This window comes from Agelaius phoeniceus, chromosome 3 (genome assembly GCF_051311805.1).
Source record: "Agelaius phoeniceus isolate bAgePho1 chromosome 3, bAgePho1.hap1, whole genome shotgun sequence".
NCBI lineage: Eukaryota > Metazoa > Chordata > Aves > Passeriformes > Icteridae > Agelaius > Agelaius phoeniceus.
The window spans coordinates 14,904,551-14,923,768 of record NC_135267.1 but is presented as its reverse complement, the minus strand read 5'-3'; the positions used below and the strand labels follow the sequence as shown (position 1 = coordinate 14,923,768).

At 38.2% G+C, this 19,218-nt stretch overlaps 1 protein-coding gene across 2 annotated transcripts in view; it reads right to left on the bottom strand.

The window, feature by feature from the left end:
• The window catches only part of MDN1 (midasin AAA ATPase 1), a 94,621-nt gene that overhangs the window by 13,661 nt on the left and 61,742 nt on the right, over nucleotides 1-19,218 (bottom strand). For both annotated transcript variants that reach the window (XM_054629679.2, XM_077174773.1), the window contains exons 63-88: nucleotides 18,394-19,090; nucleotides 17,271-17,432; nucleotides 16,343-16,616; nucleotides 15,147-15,382; nucleotides 14,408-14,503; nucleotides 14,081-14,175; nucleotides 13,284-13,408; nucleotides 12,020-12,166; nucleotides 11,561-11,670; nucleotides 11,049-11,122; nucleotides 10,669-10,864; nucleotides 9,047-9,203; nucleotides 8,744-8,890; nucleotides 8,195-8,321; nucleotides 7,206-7,311; nucleotides 6,044-6,159; nucleotides 4,540-5,019; nucleotides 3,793-4,019; nucleotides 3,294-3,440; nucleotides 2,897-3,069; nucleotides 2,362-2,523; nucleotides 2,094-2,231; nucleotides 1,685-1,826; nucleotides 1,299-1,471; nucleotides 931-1,074; nucleotides 154-289 (exon numbers count right to left, since the gene is read on the bottom strand). In XM_054629679.2, coding sequence (XP_054485654.2) covers nucleotides 154-289; nucleotides 931-1,074; nucleotides 1,299-1,471; nucleotides 1,685-1,826; nucleotides 2,094-2,231; nucleotides 2,362-2,523; nucleotides 2,897-3,069; nucleotides 3,294-3,440; nucleotides 3,793-4,019; nucleotides 4,540-5,019; nucleotides 6,044-6,159; nucleotides 7,206-7,311; nucleotides 8,195-8,321; nucleotides 8,744-8,890; nucleotides 9,047-9,203; nucleotides 10,669-10,864; nucleotides 11,049-11,122; nucleotides 11,561-11,670; nucleotides 12,020-12,166; nucleotides 13,284-13,408; nucleotides 14,081-14,175; nucleotides 14,408-14,503; nucleotides 15,147-15,382; nucleotides 16,343-16,616; nucleotides 17,271-17,432; nucleotides 18,394-19,090 — 4,787 coding nt within the window. The remainder of the gene's footprint in view (nucleotides 1-153; nucleotides 290-930; nucleotides 1,075-1,298; nucleotides 1,472-1,684; nucleotides 1,827-2,093; nucleotides 2,232-2,361; nucleotides 2,524-2,896; nucleotides 3,070-3,293; nucleotides 3,441-3,792; nucleotides 4,020-4,539; nucleotides 5,020-6,043; nucleotides 6,160-7,205; nucleotides 7,312-8,194; nucleotides 8,322-8,743; nucleotides 8,891-9,046; nucleotides 9,204-10,668; nucleotides 10,865-11,048; nucleotides 11,123-11,560; nucleotides 11,671-12,019; nucleotides 12,167-13,283; nucleotides 13,409-14,080; nucleotides 14,176-14,407; nucleotides 14,504-15,146; nucleotides 15,383-16,342; nucleotides 16,617-17,270; nucleotides 17,433-18,393; nucleotides 19,091-19,218) is intronic.

Genomic DNA, 19,218 nt, shown 5'->3' with positions numbered 1-19,218 from the left:
GATGCACAAATGAATTTGCAGCTTCTTGCTGGTTACACTGAATCCTACCACCATCTCTCTCCTTTCTGTAGACAAAAAGGGTTCATGATCTGATTGTCCCCCCTACTTCCATGTGGCTTTCATCTAGGAATCTATAGAGATTTTCAGCTGTACCTTCATCCTCCTCCTCATCATCACTCTTCTCATTACTCTCCAGATTCAAATTATCAGGAAGGTCCAAAGGTTCAATTTCAGGCTCCTCTTCTTGCTGGCCATGATAAGGATCTACTTCATTGTCATCATACTCACGCTGTCAGCAAAGAATGGGGAAAAAAATAACAGGCACGGACTAAGCGGGAGGATCAGCAAAGATAAGAAACAAGATCCTACTGTATTCTCTAGGACAAAGAAATACTGGATACAATATTACATTTTGATCAGTTAAATGTGGATTTCCAGTGGTACACATAATCATGCATAAGGAGCAGAAAGATTAATTTCAGCAAATGCATTTACATAAATTGGTGGTACTTACAACCAGCATGTTTTGTGTTCAAAAGCCAAATTTCCTAGCTGAAACATTCTAAACAGAATATGCACTCTTGGAGATGCTAAATGTACTCTTGCATACTAAGGTGTTTCTGTTGCTACACAACAGAATTAGAGTTTTGGAGGTTTGTCCATCAAAACATCAATTCAGTGTAAAACCTGTTTTGGCAGCTATTGCAAGTTCAGGGTACTCCAAAGAAATCCTTTCTTGAATATTTATCAGAAAATGAATGAGTATTATAATGGATACAGTATGGTTTACTTTTAGCTCTGAAATGAACTTTTTTTCAGGGTGCTTCACTATTAAAAAAAAAAGCATTTGAAATTCTCAGAAACACATGGTATGAGCAACAGAGTGTGGTTTAACAGCAAAATACTCCATGTAGTCCAAATAATTTTTACCTCATCAATTTGTTCATGGATTTTCTCTTGATTTCCACTGTCTTCTTCCTGTTGCTCTTTTTCCTCTTTCTTGGGAGGCTTTTTTTTATTATCCTTGTTTCCTGTCCCCAAATTGTCATCTTTCGCAACGAGCTCTGAATCCTCCTATTAATAAATCCAAAAGAAACTCAGTTACTTTATCCACTTTTCAAAGTCTCAGTGACATCATCTCCTACTAAAAAAAAGACAACATGCAACAGAACTTATTCCCTGAAATTATCCCCTTCTAAGACAAAAAGCTACGAGAGGCAATTCCCATTCTAGGTCACATTAAGTTAGCAGAGTTCAATTCCTTTGATACTTTTTCCCCCCATCTTGTTCCTTATTACCTCATCCATTCCTGGTCCAGTTTCTTCTGTTTTACTACTAGCATCTTCATCATCGTCATCATCTTCATCATCCCCCCAGAGCCTTTCATCTAGTTTATCATCAGCTTCAGCATTACCAAGATTGCCCATTTGCTTATCTAGTTCTTCCTCTTCATCTGAATTTTCCTCATCTTCTGTGTACAGTTCAGAATGTGTTTCAGTACAGAAGACAAAGATAATGTTTTTGTTAACTTTAGAAGCAAATAAGCAATCCTTAATTTTATCACCCCATTCAGTTTAATTGATATATGCAAAGGACACACATGCACATGTTATAGGAAAGCATCAGCAATTACTGAACTGATCTATAACTTTTCTTATAAGTTTGCCATAGTGGAAGAACAAACCTTTTTTCTCCAATTCTCCATCATGCATCTTTCCTTCAAAGTCTTCAGACATTTCAATTGCATTGTCTTCTCCTTCAATGTCTGGTTTAGAATCTTGATCCTCTTTCTCCTTCTCTTTCCCTTTTTGAAAACTGTCTTCTATCTAAATCATTGGTAAAGCAAAAAATTACAATGAATCTTGCCTATATATTAAAAGCTTCCCAAGCATATTAAAACACACAAAAACATACTGTGATATTAAATGTATCACAACAAGATTCGTAAGGTGATAGGCAAAGGTAAAAGCCAACATAAATAGGAGACTGAAGATAACTTTGTGTTTCTTTTTACCTAAGATATCCACATAATGGATTTCAAGGGCTTTTTCAGTTTCACTTCAATTAAACAAGAATCAACCCCAAACACTTGCCTGATCTTCACTTTCTATTTTGTCGCTCACATCCTTCTTGCCTTCCCCTTCTCCAATACCACCATCCTCATAGTCATGGAACTCTGTTGCTCCCTCTCCTGCTTCATCTTCAAGTAACTCTTTTGGCAGACAAAATCCCTGCAAAGGTGAAAAGAAACTCAAAATCTTCCTCAGTAGTAAGTACACTTTTCAGCTTACTTTCTACTCAAGACTTTTATACATTAACTATATGCTTGCCATAAAGCCACTGTTACCTCTACTAACTTACCTTCAGAGCAAGCTCTGTAAAAATGCTGGTTAGAACAGAAAGCAGTTTTCCAGTACTCCTGTGAGATGCCAGTGAAATGGTGAGGTAGAACAGGATGAGGTCTGAATATTTGCAGAGCATGGGCTTTAGACGCACCAGCAAATAGCAGGACTGGTTGAAGAACTACAGTTAAAACATAAAATCAGCTGTGAGTCATTACTTGTACTTACTGACATGCACCTCAGAGAGGCTCAAGACAGTGACTAAAAACATGCTCAAAGCAGAAATATCAGTAGGTGAGTTTAAGTACTATTTCTAACGTTTCTGGAACTTTTTCTAGATTTTTCACAAAAACTTTGCCTTCTTACTACATATATGCTTGGCTTTTGCCAGACACTACAGAAGACTACTTTTATTTGTCCCCAGTTTCTCACATGCTTCTAATTCTAAGGCACTGGGCAAGAAGAAGCAATGCACATTTAACCACCAAAGTAGTTACAATTCCAAATATCTCAAGACTTCTAAGCTAAAACATTCATGAAAAGAAAAACTTTACCTTATGTTTATATGAAGTGCAGTCTTCCCTGTAAGATTTCAAGATCTCCAGGAGTTCTGAAACACCTAAAATTGCCTTCTGCACATGTAAAGCCTCCAAATCAGCAGACAGATTTTGATCCAAAAGTTTAGTTATATGTCCAGCTTTAATCACATCAAGTAAGGCTGCATCCTCTTTGTTTGACACACATTAAAAAAAATGGAGATCAAGTCAGATATTCTAAAAATGTTATAGCAAGCAATCTAGAAATAGCCACCCTATCTGTCTAAATACACAATTTCTATTAAAATAGTAATTTCCTTGTGTATTGGTACCTCTGACACACACTGTTTAAAAAATTAAGGTTTGCATGGTTTAAACTCTTCTGCTCCCCACTCAAGTATATTGACAAACTTACCATTTTCCTCTGAAGATTTTTCTTCCTCTTTTCCACCTTCCTGTTTTCTCTCTACCAAACACTGAACAGCATACAGAACAGCATGGATAACAGCTTCCACTTTTGTTGAGAACTGCTCCACAAACTCTTCATCCAACTGTTGATTTCCTTTTGAACCATAACACAGGCAGTTTTACATGCTTGTAAACATCAGATTGCAGGTTCCTATGTTTCCTTTATGCAAGGACAATGACAACACTATGCAACTTTTACTACACAGTTCTACCAAAATCTCCTTGCTAATCCTGACCCACAAATACAGTGCAGGATCCATCACTAATAGAGATGGTAAAAAAATTATACTGCACAAATAATGTCTGGACTTAATTTTGCAAGTTTTAATTTCATGAAGTTTTTGGATATCAGAAGGAACACAGGGCCACCTTCAGCAATAACCAAACTAATAAATTCTTGTGTCTTTACCAACATAACAAATCAGGTGGAGAAAAATTATCCTCACCAGTGCAATTTGACACAGGAGCAAGAAGCTGTGTTCTCCAGGCTGTGAAGTGTGAAGATGTGTTATTAACTTCTTCTTGTATATACTTCAGGCTCTTGATTAGGGCTATCTGATTTGCAGCTTCCATGTCTTGTCCTTTTGGAAGAAACAGGGACTCTATGCTTTGTAACTGGGCTGAGACTTCCAGCAAACAACTCACAGCTGATGTGCAAACTTCAAAGTCTCTCCTGCAACAGAAATACCATAATACTGAAAGAAGAACAAACAGTCCAACTTAAGATTAAACCTTTTCTTGGTCATGGATAAGGGAGAGGCAGCATACATCCAGCCTGAATTTATTAAAGAAAAGATTTGACAAAAAGCTGATAGTTACACTGTTTCAAGCAGAGAGAAAATCAGAAGATTGTTATTAAATAGGCTACAACCGTATTTTAAAATGAAAATCTCTTCATTAACTTTATATTTGAAATTCACCTCATTAGCTAAGGAGCTATGGGGATAAAATCCTGAGAGATCAAAGACAAAGTGGGAAGCTGAGACAGAAATTTTTTTCACTTGACAAGGGAACAGGAGAAGACATACATTTCTTTAAAGAGTCAAGCACTGCATTTTGCAAAAAAATGAACAGAAAAATATTTGAAGAGCATCTGAACCCACTTTTCAATATATGCATAGGCAAAAATTTTCAGAATTACTTCACACATACTATGTGAACATAAAGAAGGGATGTTCATGTGTAGGACTCACCAGGAATAAAAGGAGGTCTCACGTGACTGTTGTCTTACTCTGTCCACCTCTGCTTTCATGGCCTTCACATTTGCCATCACTGCAGTCAATTGTGTAGCTACCTGCAGCCACACCTGATCCTTATTTCTCATCCTGCATCCAGGAGGCAACTGCTCAGCTGATACTGGAGACAAATGCTTTAGATCTGAGGGAATCAGGTCAGGTATTCCTGCAAGAACATCTCCCATTTCAGGGACTGAACTCTGAGGAATGTTGGGTTTGACATCAGTCCTTTCAGTGTCACTGCATCTGGCTGTCTCTTCTTTTGGGCAGCACTGGATAAACCAAGACAGCTCCTCAAGAACCATCACACACTGCATGCAGAGCTGCTGCAGTCTGTCTGTCCAGTGTTGAATACTGCCTTGAGGAGGAAATGCTGCATTGTACTCTCTGTCAGCAGTCAGCCTAGAATCTATCTCTTGTATACAACTTAGGAGGTTCCTAGTTAAGAAGAAAAAAGAGAAGTTAAGATCACTGAGTTTTATGTTGTACTTCATTTTTAAAAGATCTACCTTTAACTAAATTATAATTTTTTTAAATCTAGATAACTTCTCCTGGAAAAACTAAAACAATAGTTGGTTTTTTTTTAAAAAAGGTGGGTTAATTAGTGATTTTTTTCCCTTCCTGAATTATGAAATACTACAAAGCCCTGGAAATCTGATTTGTTATGAAAGTCATAGTAATGTAGATAAATGTCCACAAAGTTTTACTATTTCTGTGACTCTAAAGCTGAGGAGTTTGTTTAGTTGGGGTTTTCTGTTTATTCATTTTTTTCAAGTTTCCTGGCCTTAGACTAAATTTTGCAGCAGTAATCTCCAGTCTAGAATTGCTTCTCTGTACAAAGGTGCAAGCTCCTAACCTGACTTCTAGAAATTTCATGGACTACAGAGTGCTAAGCACAAATATGCTCAACAAAGGTGGCATCTGCAATGACTCTGATGAATCAAGCAATGAAATGAAAGACCACATAGAGTAAGAAAGATTCTTACACACTTTTCCTTTTACAGTTTTGACACAACATCCAGTATGTCCCACCTTTCCAGAATTTTCCTTTGTAAGCTGTTGATGCTTCACTTATTTTGGCTCAAAATACCACCCAAATCATTTATTTGCCCCAGGTCGAGCCAACAACTTGAATGTAAACTAAATTAACTTAGGCCAATACCAAATGAGAGAGATATAACAATCTGTAAGTTTAATGGTTTAACTGTGTAATTAACTACAGGAATTAGTTCACATATATGCCTTACTTGTTCTACAAAATTATTTTGATTCCAAAATACTGGCTGCAGTGATAGGATAAACTTAGATCTTTTCTATCTAGGCTTAATTGAGGGGAAAAGAAATATCAGGAAGAAGAGGAAAGTTGTTTTTGTCTTCTGCATTATTTTCCATCTTTCTTGAACTGATTTGCTTACTGTCAAAACCTCTTGCCAACAATTAAACATTGGAAGATGGAAAATACCTGAGTAAGATCCACTGTTCTGTCAGTGCAGTAAGAGATCGCCTCTGTCTCACAAGCGTCTGCATGAGGTGTGCAGTGAACCCTTTGCAGCGCTCAATGCTGCCCAGTCCAATATCCTAAACAAAACAGAGACAGAAGAAGTGGGAGGGAACAGTGAGATGAACAATGAGACAATGGCAGTCTGTGTGCCTCCATTTCACTGAGCAGTCTGAAAGATTATGGTTTAATTGAACAAGTCTTACAAAATTTGCCTTTCAAGTAACTTCTGCAACAGTCACTCACATTAGATTTCACTCCACTGAAGCAATTCTTACCAGGAAGTTGGTTCCAGTAATAAATCTACCTTATACAAATAATGATTAAAATCTGAAGAGGTACCAGCCTAAATGCTCTACATTCATGACCAATGCTACAACCATTCATTTTACCAGATATACTGACAATTACTTTCACTCCTTGCATTAGAAGTGAAAGGAGATCACGTCTTAAAGGTCACATTAGAAGGTCACATCTTAAAGATCAGAATAAATGGTGACAACACAGAGCATAACTGCACAGTCAAGTTCCACTATTTGTATCCAGTATCAGGTGTGACTTTGATAAGATCATGTTGTAAAACAAGAGGCAAAGCATAGTGAGAGGAAGAACATCTGGAAGAGGTGCTTTTTTTCTGCAATTTTGGAAAAGTTGTTCTGGTATGGCAGAGTTCATTTGTCTGTTCTACTGGTTTTAGACCAGTAAATGAAGAAATGTATTAGCACTTTTTGTGTTGGACACAGACTCCTGTTATGCCCAATTATAAGTATCAACTGATTTCTTCAAGAACACTGGATCACATTGGGATTATTTTCCTTACAAGTTTGGATTCAGCATTTCATGAGTTTCTTCATGCACAAAAATGAGGCAATTAGGGATCTGCTGGGATGAAAGATAATGTACACTGAACAGATCATTAACTTCTTTCCCTGAACCAATTGTGTCCCTACATAAAACAGCAGGTTTCAACATGCTGCACTTAATGAGAGCTACCAAAGTGTCATATTTAGTATCATATTACACAACAGCGTTATCTCCCATCACTTTTTTACAAGGAAATTTCAGTCCAAGCTGGTAAAATGAAGTTAACAGAACTAAGATTCTGGTTTTACTTTGCTGGTTTTACCTTGGCAGGTGCTAACAAGGCTGTCTGGAGCCGAGAGTGACGTGCAAGTGACCGATAGAAGTACTTCTGGCACCCATCCCAGGCAGAAGAAATCTCTGTCAGCAACCTGGCAGAGCACAAAGAAGTATGGTATTAAAAAGTACCTCAGCATGCTGGAGCCACCACATCAGCTCTCCAACCTAACAGTTTTGCCTGAAATTTGTTGTTTAGAAAATGCATCGAAGTTCCTGTTCTTCATTTTATCTAAAAATATTCTAGTCTTAAGAAAACATTTGATTTTTAAAATAAATTCTAGGAAAACCCTAAGTAATCGCAGAAAAATCTCTATCTTTGAATACCATTTAATACTTTCATAGTGATTTTGTTTTTCTTCCCCCCATGCAGCTAAATCTAGCTTCATACAGAAGCCTTTCTTCTGATACATAAACTAAATGCTTACATCCCAGGACAATAACCAGCAAGTCTCAATGACAAAAAAAGCCCTTGTTGTCAGAAAAACAGTTTTAAAAAAATCTGAAAAAAACATCTTTCCCCTAAGAAAGCTTTTCCAGTAATGTCCACTTTGAAGTATTTTCTCCTGAAATGTCCCATTATTCAACGAAGACAAAACAATGAAGAAATCCCTGAAAATCATAGTTCACCTTCAATAAAATCATTAGCAGTTTACACTCTAATACACTGCTAGCAAAGCATCCCAGGCAAGGCTGGACAGTGGAGGGCTAACTGAAATCTAATTCATGGAAAGAACGAAACTGAGGGTATAGTTATTAAAGTGCAAATATAGAAAAAAAAAAAAAAAGAAATTAAAAAAATCCCAAATCCTTGCTCAGTTGTACATACCAAACTGAGATGTAATGGGAGGAAGGGAATATGCAAAATCCTAAATGAATTACTGTTGAGAAACCCCAGTCTAAATCAACACGCCATGAATTCTGTATATTACAGCTGCAATTCCCACAATCTGGGGGGGAGAAGTCCTGGGTACATACGTGGTGTCCAGCTCATGTGTGCAATCCACAGCAGCCAGGGCACTGCGCAAGTCCAGCGGACGCAGGTACAGAACCTCCTGGCAGTCTTCTGAGCGGCACCAGGACAGACCCTTCCGGTATGACAAACCTGGAACGGTATTTCATCACACATCCTTTGATGCCCTCCTTTTTTGTATGAAAAATGTCACTCACACAGTTGGTAGGAAGACATTAAAATGTTCTTATTTTGACAAGTCTTTGAACATGCTACAAGTTTTGTAATGTAAGAACACGTTGTAGCTGAGCTATCTTGAGCTGAACATAGCTGAACAACACAGCTGAAATAAGACTAACACAGACCTGTGTACATTACAGACTTTTCACTGCCCCATGTCCTTTAAGAAAGCTGCGTTAGGGGTCATTTTTAAGACATGAAAAGGCTGGTGAATGAGGAAGGTAAAGGTGTTACCTTACATCATATTATGGTGGGTTTAAATATATTGGTAAAGATAGTAAAATGCTCAAGAGCTCTGTGCTTTTAAACCAAGACCATTTTTAGTGAAAGCTCACCTGTTTTAGCAAGGCTTTTAAAGAGATCTGACAAAGCCCGTTGCTTTTGCATCTGAATATGCTTTGCCTCTGATTTCTGCTTCTCCTTAGTTGCTGTCTGATCAAATGTTAAATTTTGCAGTTCAGCTACAGAAACAATAACACCACCTGTTTAGAAGACAGCAGACAAAGGTATGAGATTGAAATTTTCATGTATGCAAAGCATTCTCTGGGAAGACAACTATATATCTGCACTTGTTCCTGACTTGTTCCATTTATGTTAGAGAGGTCAACTGTGGTATGGACATCACAAGAAAACCTAACCTGTGAACTGGTCGAGATTTTCCACCAGGTTTAAGAATGAATTATTTTCTGTAACTGCTGTACACATTTTCTTCATTTTCTTCGTCAGCTTAGACAGACGATACTGAAGAGAATCTGTATGAAATGTGATGGTGCCCTGACATTCTGGGAGTGCCCTCTGAAAAAAAAAAAGGAAGAAAATTATACACAAATACTCAAAGCTCTCATTTGACTCCTAGGAGTAAATTGCTTTAAAAAAGGGCTCAATTCTGCATTTATCTGAAACCCCAAAACATGCTCATGTGATTCTTTCATCAGTTCAGCACCAATACTTGAGAAAAATCATAACACATGTATGTCAGGCAGGCATTATTTTTGAACAGTCCAGTGAATGATGCTATGATCTTACTGTCTTAGGTGTTTGTCATCACCTCTATGACAAAAGTAATCACTATGTCAGGTCAGCTTCCTCTGCCTTCCAAGTCTAAAGGCATTAACCTAAATCAATAATGGCCTCAGGGTGTCAGGTAAGAACACCCTCACTCACTTTCCACTAGACAACAAAAACAGTGTGCAGGTAGAAATTATTAAATAACGGAATTAATTCCTCAGCATATCCAAAGCTTTTCAATTTTTATTTTTGGTTCAATTTTTTTTTGTTCAATTTCAATTGTTTCCATGTGTCTTCTTTAAGGAATGAAGGCAACATGGAGCTGCAAGCAGTGAAACGAATAACCCTGTTAACTATCAGTAATAGGCTTACAAATCACCCACTAACAAACAAAATTCTCAATCAATCAAATACATTAGATTTGCATTAAATTTCTGCCTCCTTGCTCTACCCTCCTGTACAGGACATGAGCAAGATCAGCCCTGCTCCTGGTCTGAAGAAACAGAACAAAGCTGAGGGTAACTCAGCATTTCCCACTTACCACCAAATTCTGATGAGTTATGATTGTCTCCTTGCATCTTGTTAATAAAAACTAATGATATGAATAGGAATCTCTTTCAGGAAGAAAATTAGCTGACTTCCTCTCTGAGCTGGGCAAATTATTTAGAGACATAGTCAACTGAGACTCTCTGGAACAGGATTTACCATGCATCAGCTTGTCCAAGGCAAATGTTCACAGTCCACAAACTGTCAGTCAACAGCAAACATGTGACAATATAGTGCATTCCCTTATGAGTATCCAAGCCAAAAGTGATTTAATATTTAATCAGACCTCATATGCACAAATCCTACAGCTACATCATTATTTGTTTGGGTCCTTGTTTAGGAAAAAAATGAGTAATAATAATTTCAACTCCCAGGCTGTTTTACTTCACTAGTAGAGAAGTAACAAATTGCTGCAGGCACTATGTAAGCAAATGGGAGATGAGATGTGTAACAGCCTCATCTCTGTGTATCAGAACTCAGATACAGTGCCAGATCAGTACAGACCATGCTTGTCATCCCATGCTGCATTCCCACCCATCTGCAGTGTTGCATAACACTGAACACAAGTAAGACCAAAAAAGTTTATGATATATTCAACAGATCTGACACTTACATAAGATTTTCCTGCATTAATCAGTGAAAAGCAATGTATAGATGAGAATAGGGAAACTGTTCTTCCCACACTTAGAATAACTAATTCAGTCACCTTGGTAACATCTGTTCTAGCAGACAGAACCTTTCTCAATGTGTTGTTTAGCCTCTGAATTTTGGTTTCTTTGTCGTCAGACTCCTCTTGCTTTTGCATGCAGTCCAGCTGCTCTTCCTTACCAATCTCCACCAAGGCAGGCTGACACGGCTCATCCAGAACAACTTCAAACTTCTTCATGAATTTAAAGAGAGTTCTAATTACCAAATGAAAACAAAAAATTACTGGGTTTTGTAATCCTGGAAATCTCTCAACTGCTGGAAATAAATGTTTTCACTGTGTTATGAGCAGAAGAAACATTTCTGCATTCAAATGTAAGATCATAGAGAAATCATCTAGACAGAAGGTTTCAAAAAGGGGAGCTTTAAGTTCTGACTTACCTGCGTATTTTTTCAACTGATTGCTTTATAGCCCAGAAGCTGACATCATTCCACCTGGAAATCTTCACAAATTCCTATTGGGAAAAAAATAATCAATGGGATTACTTATGTAAATGAAATTAACTATTTCCACATCAAAGATGATCTTTAAACCTTATCAGCTACAATGATCTGGTAGCCCTAAAATGCCAAACATTTTAGTAAGTGAGCAAATTATTGCACAGGCACCTTATTAACATAATATTTGCACTGCATAAAAACTGCTGCATAGCCAGATGTTGTGAAATGAACATCCCTGGGTAGAAACCTTCATGGATAAATGGGCTGATCAAACATTAAAGCTTTCAATCAACCCCTCCCCCACCTCAAGAATTAATTCTTGTCAAAGAAAAGGTTAAGTTTAGTAGGGATTTCAGGGGCCAACAGAACTATTATAGACAAATTCAAATAGCTTCTGCTCCACTGTTTCTTTGATTAGACCAATATGTTGTCTGAGCCAAGTCTCCTTTTACCTTAAGTTCTTTTTCTATGGGCTGACGAAGTTCAGTGATTTTGGCCTCAACACACTCTGAAAACTGCTTATAGTAATTGTATAGATTCCACAGGATGCTGCACAGAACATCTAGAAGGGAGAAGGGACAGATAATAATAATAATAATAATAATAATAATAATAATAATAATAATAATAATAATAATAACAACAACAACAACAACAACAACAACAACAACCCTTTTTTTACAAGAGGGCATTTTTCAGTATCATTACAATAAATATACACCAGTTTTTTTGGAAGCTTAGCAACACCAAAAGATGGGATAAATTGACCAACATGACAACAGTAAAACATCCCTATTGGCTTGTGTTCTATTTATGAGCTCAGTGACCTGTCTGGAAAGTCTGGAACACCTGATGGCTGAATATGGGGATGCTGTATAGGTAACTCATCAGAGATAATGCTAACAACTTACCCTTTTCTGCTACTTGAGGCATCAGCAAGACATGGCAGTGGAAAACCAGCAGTACCTGGAGCCGTGCCTGAAACTCTCCCAGAGTAGAGCCTTCAATGAAAGCCTGCAATGTGCTGACCAGTGTTTTCAGATCCATTTGCTCAGTTCCTGAACATTGCACCAGAAATTCAGAAAGAAAGTGAGAGAAAACAAAACAAAAAAACCCTAAAATATTTACTTGAAAATTGTTGTCTGGTTTTTATAACTTTCAATTAAATATTGAGTCTCAATTAGGAAAAGTTCAAAACAAAATAGGAAAGGGGCAGAGAGGGGAAGAATTCTGATTTAATAAGAAGTAAAATTAACAGACTCCACACTGGAAGAAAGGAAAGGGAACAAGAAGCAGCGTTAAAATAGTGACTGAGAAGGTCACTTATATGTTGAATTTCAGAATCCATTGAGTATTTACAGAATACTTGCTATTCTATTCTCTAAGAATGAATGGCTTTTTCAGTCATGATAAGCAACAGCACAAATAAGTCACTGCCAGTTCCTTAACTCCTCAAAGTCATGAGGACAGAAATAGAGCAGAAGAATCTGGTAGAGAATACAGTGTCTTTAGGGTACTATCTGTGGAAGAAGACATGTTGTCCTCTTCAAGATGTACTAACTGAAGGATCTGAGGCTCATCAAGTGCATTAAGTAGTCATGAGATTGGAAATTTGGCCTCAAGTCAGAGGATACTGCTTTCATCTTTACAATTCCATTAAATTTGGGGGAGGTAATGTGTTGCCCCTCATTCCCCTATTTTATGTAACATGAACACATACAGACAGATTTGCTAAGAACAGTATGTACCAAAACCTACTTACTCTAAGAATTTTTTTAGGCTTTATACAGAATGTTAAAAGCAGTTCAGCTGGGATATGAATTATGCTTTCTGCAATTAAAAAAACAAGGAGCCTTTTCCAGTTGCAGATGGAGGCCTCCTACCCTCCAAATCTGTTTGAAATGTTTGTATATGCATGATGTACAGCTATCACAATTCTACTTTCTTTTAGGTGCTTTTTAAAGACATCTTTTCTTTACATCACAACACAGGCTCTATGAGCCACAAGTGGTTTCACAAATATATACAAAGTTCACTGCATATGGAAAACCCTACACAGTCATGGAATTTACTGTGGGCAAAGAACTATACCTGAAAGTGCACTGTCAAAGTCTGGCATTTAGGATCGTAATCACACTAAAACTGCATCACATTTATTTTAAGGCCAGCACTTACCTTCTGTGTTTGCCTCTGTCTGTTCTTGAACATACTTCTCAATCATCTGATAGATTGAGAACCAGTGCTTTGTGGATTTCTCCACATGCTGCTTCATAACATTGTCCAAACTTACTGACCAGCAACTAGGAACAATAAGAAAAGGGAGAGAGAAATCAAAAATATCATGGGTACTTTGAACTTTGGGTTCAAAACAACCAAAGTTTGTTTTCTGTTTCTATTAAACTAATGGAAAATATAGCAGGATGAAAGAATCTGCACATAAGCTTAATATATACAATTTCTGAGGATCATTGTTTTGCTACCATTATTATATATGGGAGAAGAAAAAAAGAGAGGGTAAAGCAAAATCCATCAGAGGCAAGTTTAAAAGTTTATTTTCTCAGAAATTGAGGTAGATTTGTGGAATTCCTGATTGTGACACACTGTGGCTATAAAAATTTCATGTGGTCTTAAATGGGAGACTGGAAAATAATTTTTAAGGACAATTTAATGATAGTTATTAAACAGACAAAACCCTACAGGCTCAAGAAACACTTGGATAAAAACAGAAGAGCACTGGTAAAATATTGTTTCTACTTCTCCTGAGGCAAATAGAGTCACCAGAGCCTGGAGATGCTCATTCTGATCCACTACAGCTCCTCACTGGTGGTCTTCTTCCTTCACATATTTTCACCACGACAGATAGACAGAAGCATGTTCCAAAATTAAGGCAATTCTGTATTGGAATGTGCCTCCATGTGGAGATGAAAGCTGACAGTATCTAAGGAAAAGCAGCATGGAAGGATGATTCTTACTTCAACTCCAATCTGCGCCACTGAATGATCAGCTGTGTGACCAGATCCAGGTGCTTCCGCAGGGACAAGGCCCGGCTGGCGTTCTCCTCCCAGTCCTAGAAAAGAAAAATTCCCCTTCACACAGCCAGAAATGAGTCACTGCCTGGCAAAACTCATTGCATCATTCTGGATTACTGGGTTCTTGCTCTTTAAACTTTCAGCATGGAGCAAGTTCACTCCCCCAAATCCTGACAAGCAGCTTCCATGTACTGTGTTTGTCACGTGATACTAAATATAGATAAGGAAACATAAAGAGAAAAATGAACTTTACCATAGACTTCTTCTTACCTGTGCCTTTGCAAGAAGAATTTCCAAGCCATTCAGAAACTTTGAGAGAGGACTAGAAAGTGGAAAACTCCGGATTCTGTCCATCACAACTAACAGCTGCAGAACAAAACCACAAACATTCAGGAGCTGCACTTCAACAGAAGAAGCCATGAAATTCAGTTAATTTCTATGAGCATAACTGACCCTCACAAGAGATAAGAATTTTTTTCTTTTTTACACATTTTTAAACTGTTTTCTCAATTTAGTATAAGATCACTAGGAATTCAGTAAGGCCAATGCACTTGGGGAAGGCAGCACAAATTACCTAAGGCTAAGAGCTCATCTGGAATCTGAGTTTCTACATTACCCCATGAAAAGTAACCTTAAGACAACATAGATGCTGTAAGAGGGACTAAAAATAACTATTCTAAAGCATTATGAAAGAAAGAACTTCAGAAGAAAACTGAGTAGAAGCAGCAAGACCTCAGGGATCTTTGAGCTATGGCAGACTGAAGACTGCTTAAAACTCTAAGTTCAGACTTGGCAGAATTCCACTTAACATTTCATGATTAAAACAGAACAGCTATAATACATACAGCAATACCTATACCTCTTATGAATAAACAGGTATGACTTCAAAACATCTGCATGAGTAATACAACATCTGTGCAAGCATATCAGTGTGTATGCACATGTCTGTGCATATCTATACACATACACATAAATGTAATCCTAAAATGTTTCAAATATTTGTTTTTACCTGCACAAGTACAGGATGCTCTGGCCATTCCTGCAGTAGCCCATTTATTTCTTTAGCAAAATTGTCAAGTACAGGTTGGCACTGTCGGACTTGCTGAATATTGGGGTGCTGATAGAAGTCATAAGGGCCATCTTGCTGCAGCACAAGATCTGAAGTTACTTCCTCAAAAAAGGTATTGTGAAGAAGAGTGCTCAGCAGAAGCTGGCTTCCCAAAAGACTGTCATTCATTTCAGCACCTAGGAAGCAAGTAAGGAAGACACCACACATGCTATTAGTTCTCTTCTCACTTGAATAGATAAAGTTAGGGTTTTTTTCCCCCCTGTATCCCAAGCCTTAGCATGTTATCTTTTACAAGGGTAGAAGACTATACCACTGGAACAATGAGATGGAGTATGGAACACAAGACATACTTAGGGTTTATATTCTCTATTTTATCAGATTTTTCTATGAAAGTACAAGGAGTGTTATAAAGACAGGCTGTAATCCTGTCAGAAGAACAGATTGTATTTAAATTTACATCAAGGAGATACTACTATAAAGTAAGGCTCAGTGGAAAAGTAATCCAACACACAAAACTAGTCCCACATACATTATGGCTCAGGTGCAAACACAAAAATTAGGCATGATAGAAACAACAGCCCTTATTCACTTCATCTTAATTGCACACATGCCTAGATCAGAACTGAAAAACATAGCTGTGCTTTAACAAGTGATGATTCTGAGTTCTCACACATTGTTTAAAAAATTTACACATCAAGTTTTTGACAATTCAGGGTGGAATAAAAACCCCATGCTATCGTTTTTCTTTTTACTTTATATACATAAGCTAAATTTAAAACAATTCTTTAATGAACTTCATTGCAAAATTTACTTCTGAGAAATTTCTTCAAGTGCTTTATCTTCCACAGGACTATGCAGATCCTATGATCAAAATTTCACTCAGTAGTCAATACATTTTTAAACTGTGTTGGTCTTCTGTATTACCAAATGGAATTAAAAAAATGCATAGAAGAATAAAAAATCAAAGCATTCCACAAGACAATTCTGAACATGGGACAAATTCTCTGTGAAAAGGATTTTCTGTTTTGTGCATTTTCCCCATAACAGGTGTGTTTCATGACCTGTATTGTGATTATTTTGAAACAAATCTTTACAAATCTAAACTGGCATATCTGAAATACTGCTAGCAGTCTTACCAATTAAAGGATAGAATTGTGACACCAGGCATGCACCAGTCTGATAGCAGGAAATAAATGCACTGAAATAATGCTTGGCTTGATGAGAAGGCAGACTCTGTTGATACCACAGGGATCGAGCAAAGTTTAAGCACAACTGCTGATGAACCTTCATTACTGTTTGCATGGAGCTCTTGGACAAAAGGACTCTGTCAACTTCCAGCTGCTCTTCCACTGGATCTTCAGTTTCCATTTTTTCTTCTAAGCTTGGCTGAGCTGTGATATCTTCAAAGTCCTGCAAATTACATGATAATCCAAAGTAAATTTTCTTGTCTCCTCTCTCTACCTCCTCTTTTGCTTTTTTTGGCATTGCAATGACATGCTAATGATTTGCAGCTGGTACCATATAGACAGACTGCCAGTCTGAAACTGAACACAGGTGTACAGAACATTTCAGGGTGTAACTACAGCAGGCAGGAGTGCAGTACAGTGAACCCTGGGCTGCTGCCAACTAAACCCCTTTGCAGAAAAAGAAGCAGCATCTGTGTCTGCTGATAAACCACCTCAACACTGCGTGGTTGCTTGAGGACCTGAACCATTCTGTCCCAGCTGCTTTATTTAATCAAGGAGATCAGCTTTCTCCACCTATAGTAGAACCTCAGATGACCTTACTTGCTAAACAAAAAATATTCCAGCTTTTTACAAGTAACTATATTATTGTTCAGTTATATAATTTGGGATTTTTCACCCAAACCACAGTACAGTTCAAGCCTGGAAATTAATCCCAAAAACATTTTTCAACCAGAAGGTGAAATAAACCACAAGCACATCACTGAATACCTATCAAAATCTGCCCCAATTTGGCTTTTGGTTGAAGGAAAAACTGCTTCATTCCTCATGTCATTTAAAGCATTTACTTTCAGGAGCAACTTCAGATGTAATTTATTACCTTTTCATGAAAAGGAAATCTCCTCCTGAATTCTTCTTCTTCCTCTTCTTCCTCGCTCCGTCCTTTCCCGTGGCTTTTACTCCTGTACCTGTACAGGCTGCGTTCCATGGCCTCCTGCTCCTGGGCACGGCGCTCCTGCTCATCCCATTCGTTTACAATTGCCTAAGGAAACACAGAACAAGATGCTTCTACACTTGTCAGTGTTTAACATCAGCTCTATTCCATCAATGGGGCAGCATCTATTTTGCTGGGCTCTTCCCTCCTCTGTGGTCTACAACAGTAGAAATCAAAGCCATCTAACATTTGTGAGTTACCCTCTTAACAAGCTAATGAGGAAAATGTAAAGACAATACACAACAGAGTACTTGACCAAGTTCTAATCTCCTTTCCTAAACATTTAATAAAGAAACTCTCCACAAAGTTAGCATTGGGGTGCATTTTTCTGTGTGTGTCCAACTTTGGGTTTTGCTGCTTGGAGTTTTTCTTACATAAATAAAATCTTTACTAATTATTACAGACTATTGTTTTATGCCTTGATAAATTCAAACAAGTTAATCCAGTATACTAGATTATCTTTTACAATTAATTGGGAAAAAATTAGAAGATTATAAAGAACATCCTACTAATAATTATCAAGATAAGGACCTCTAAAGATCATCTAATACAACCCCTCTGCCATGGGCAGGGACATCTTCCACTAGACCAGGTTGCTCAAAGCCTCATCCAATCACTCTCAAACACTTTCAGGGTTGCAGCATCCACAACTTCTATGGATAACCAGTTCCTGTGTCTCACCATACACATTTCTAAACAATTATTTTTATATTCTATCTAGATTTTCCTTATTTCAGTTTAAAACTCTTATGCTCTGTTCTACAAGCCTGGGTGAAAAGTCTCCTTCCCTCCTTTTTATAAGCTGAAAAGCCACAACAAGGTCTCCTCAGAGACATGTCTTCCCCCAGCTGTACAACCTCAACTCTGTCAGCCTTTCTTTCACAAGAGGGGTGTTCCAGCATCGTGATTATTCCTGTGGCCCTCCTCTAGAGCTGTTTTAGCAGATCCATGTCTTCCACAGGGAACAAGTTCAGAGCAAGGCTCCCGGTTATGGGCATCCAGAGCTTACCCGACACAGATGTCTGAAGAGCTGCAGAGATTTCGGGTCCATCTCTCCTCTGGACAGTACATGGCATTGAAGATGCAACAAAGCATTCACCAGGAGCTGCTCTGGAGTTGGGGAAGGCTGCTCAGCTCCCTCAGATCCTCCCTCAGAATGCTTCAGAGAGAACTTTTTAAGTCCTTTAAGTAGCCCAACTGAATTCACTGAGCATAAAATTTCTGCCCGAGCAAAGTAAGTGGGAAAGGCCCGGCCGACAGAAGGAAATGCCAGCAAAGAAGCGAGGAGGTTGCTGAGATCAGCAGGGCACACAGAGCTCTGCAGCACTGCGCTCGCCTCAGAAGCCACTAATCGCATGCCATGCTGCAGCTGCACGATGGCAGCCTGGAGGGGAGCGATGGCATCAGGGAACACAGCATACTCCTCTGCCAGGTGTTTTCTAAACTGATGGTGTGACTGTTGCCACGATGCCTCTTCATTTAACAGGTTCTGTGCAGCCTGCAGTGATTTAGGTCTCTCTCCACGGAGGAACTGCAGGAGGCGGGCTAGAAGGTCCTGGACCGAGGAAACCCGTGCTATGCTGCTGATGTACTGGTGAGCCTCCTGGTACAAGCAATCATACAGAGGAGCTGGAGGCCTGAAGGCCTTCCTTCTAGAAAGACTGCTTATTTGCTCCTTCAGCCTTTGCATTCTTTCATGCAACAGCCTGTTAAGAAATAACATTGGACGCTTTAGACATGGGAATACTTTTCATACGAACTTGTTTAAATGGATCTAACATAGCAGTTAGATATAGGAAAAGATTAATCAGAAAATACTCTGCTATTTTTGTGA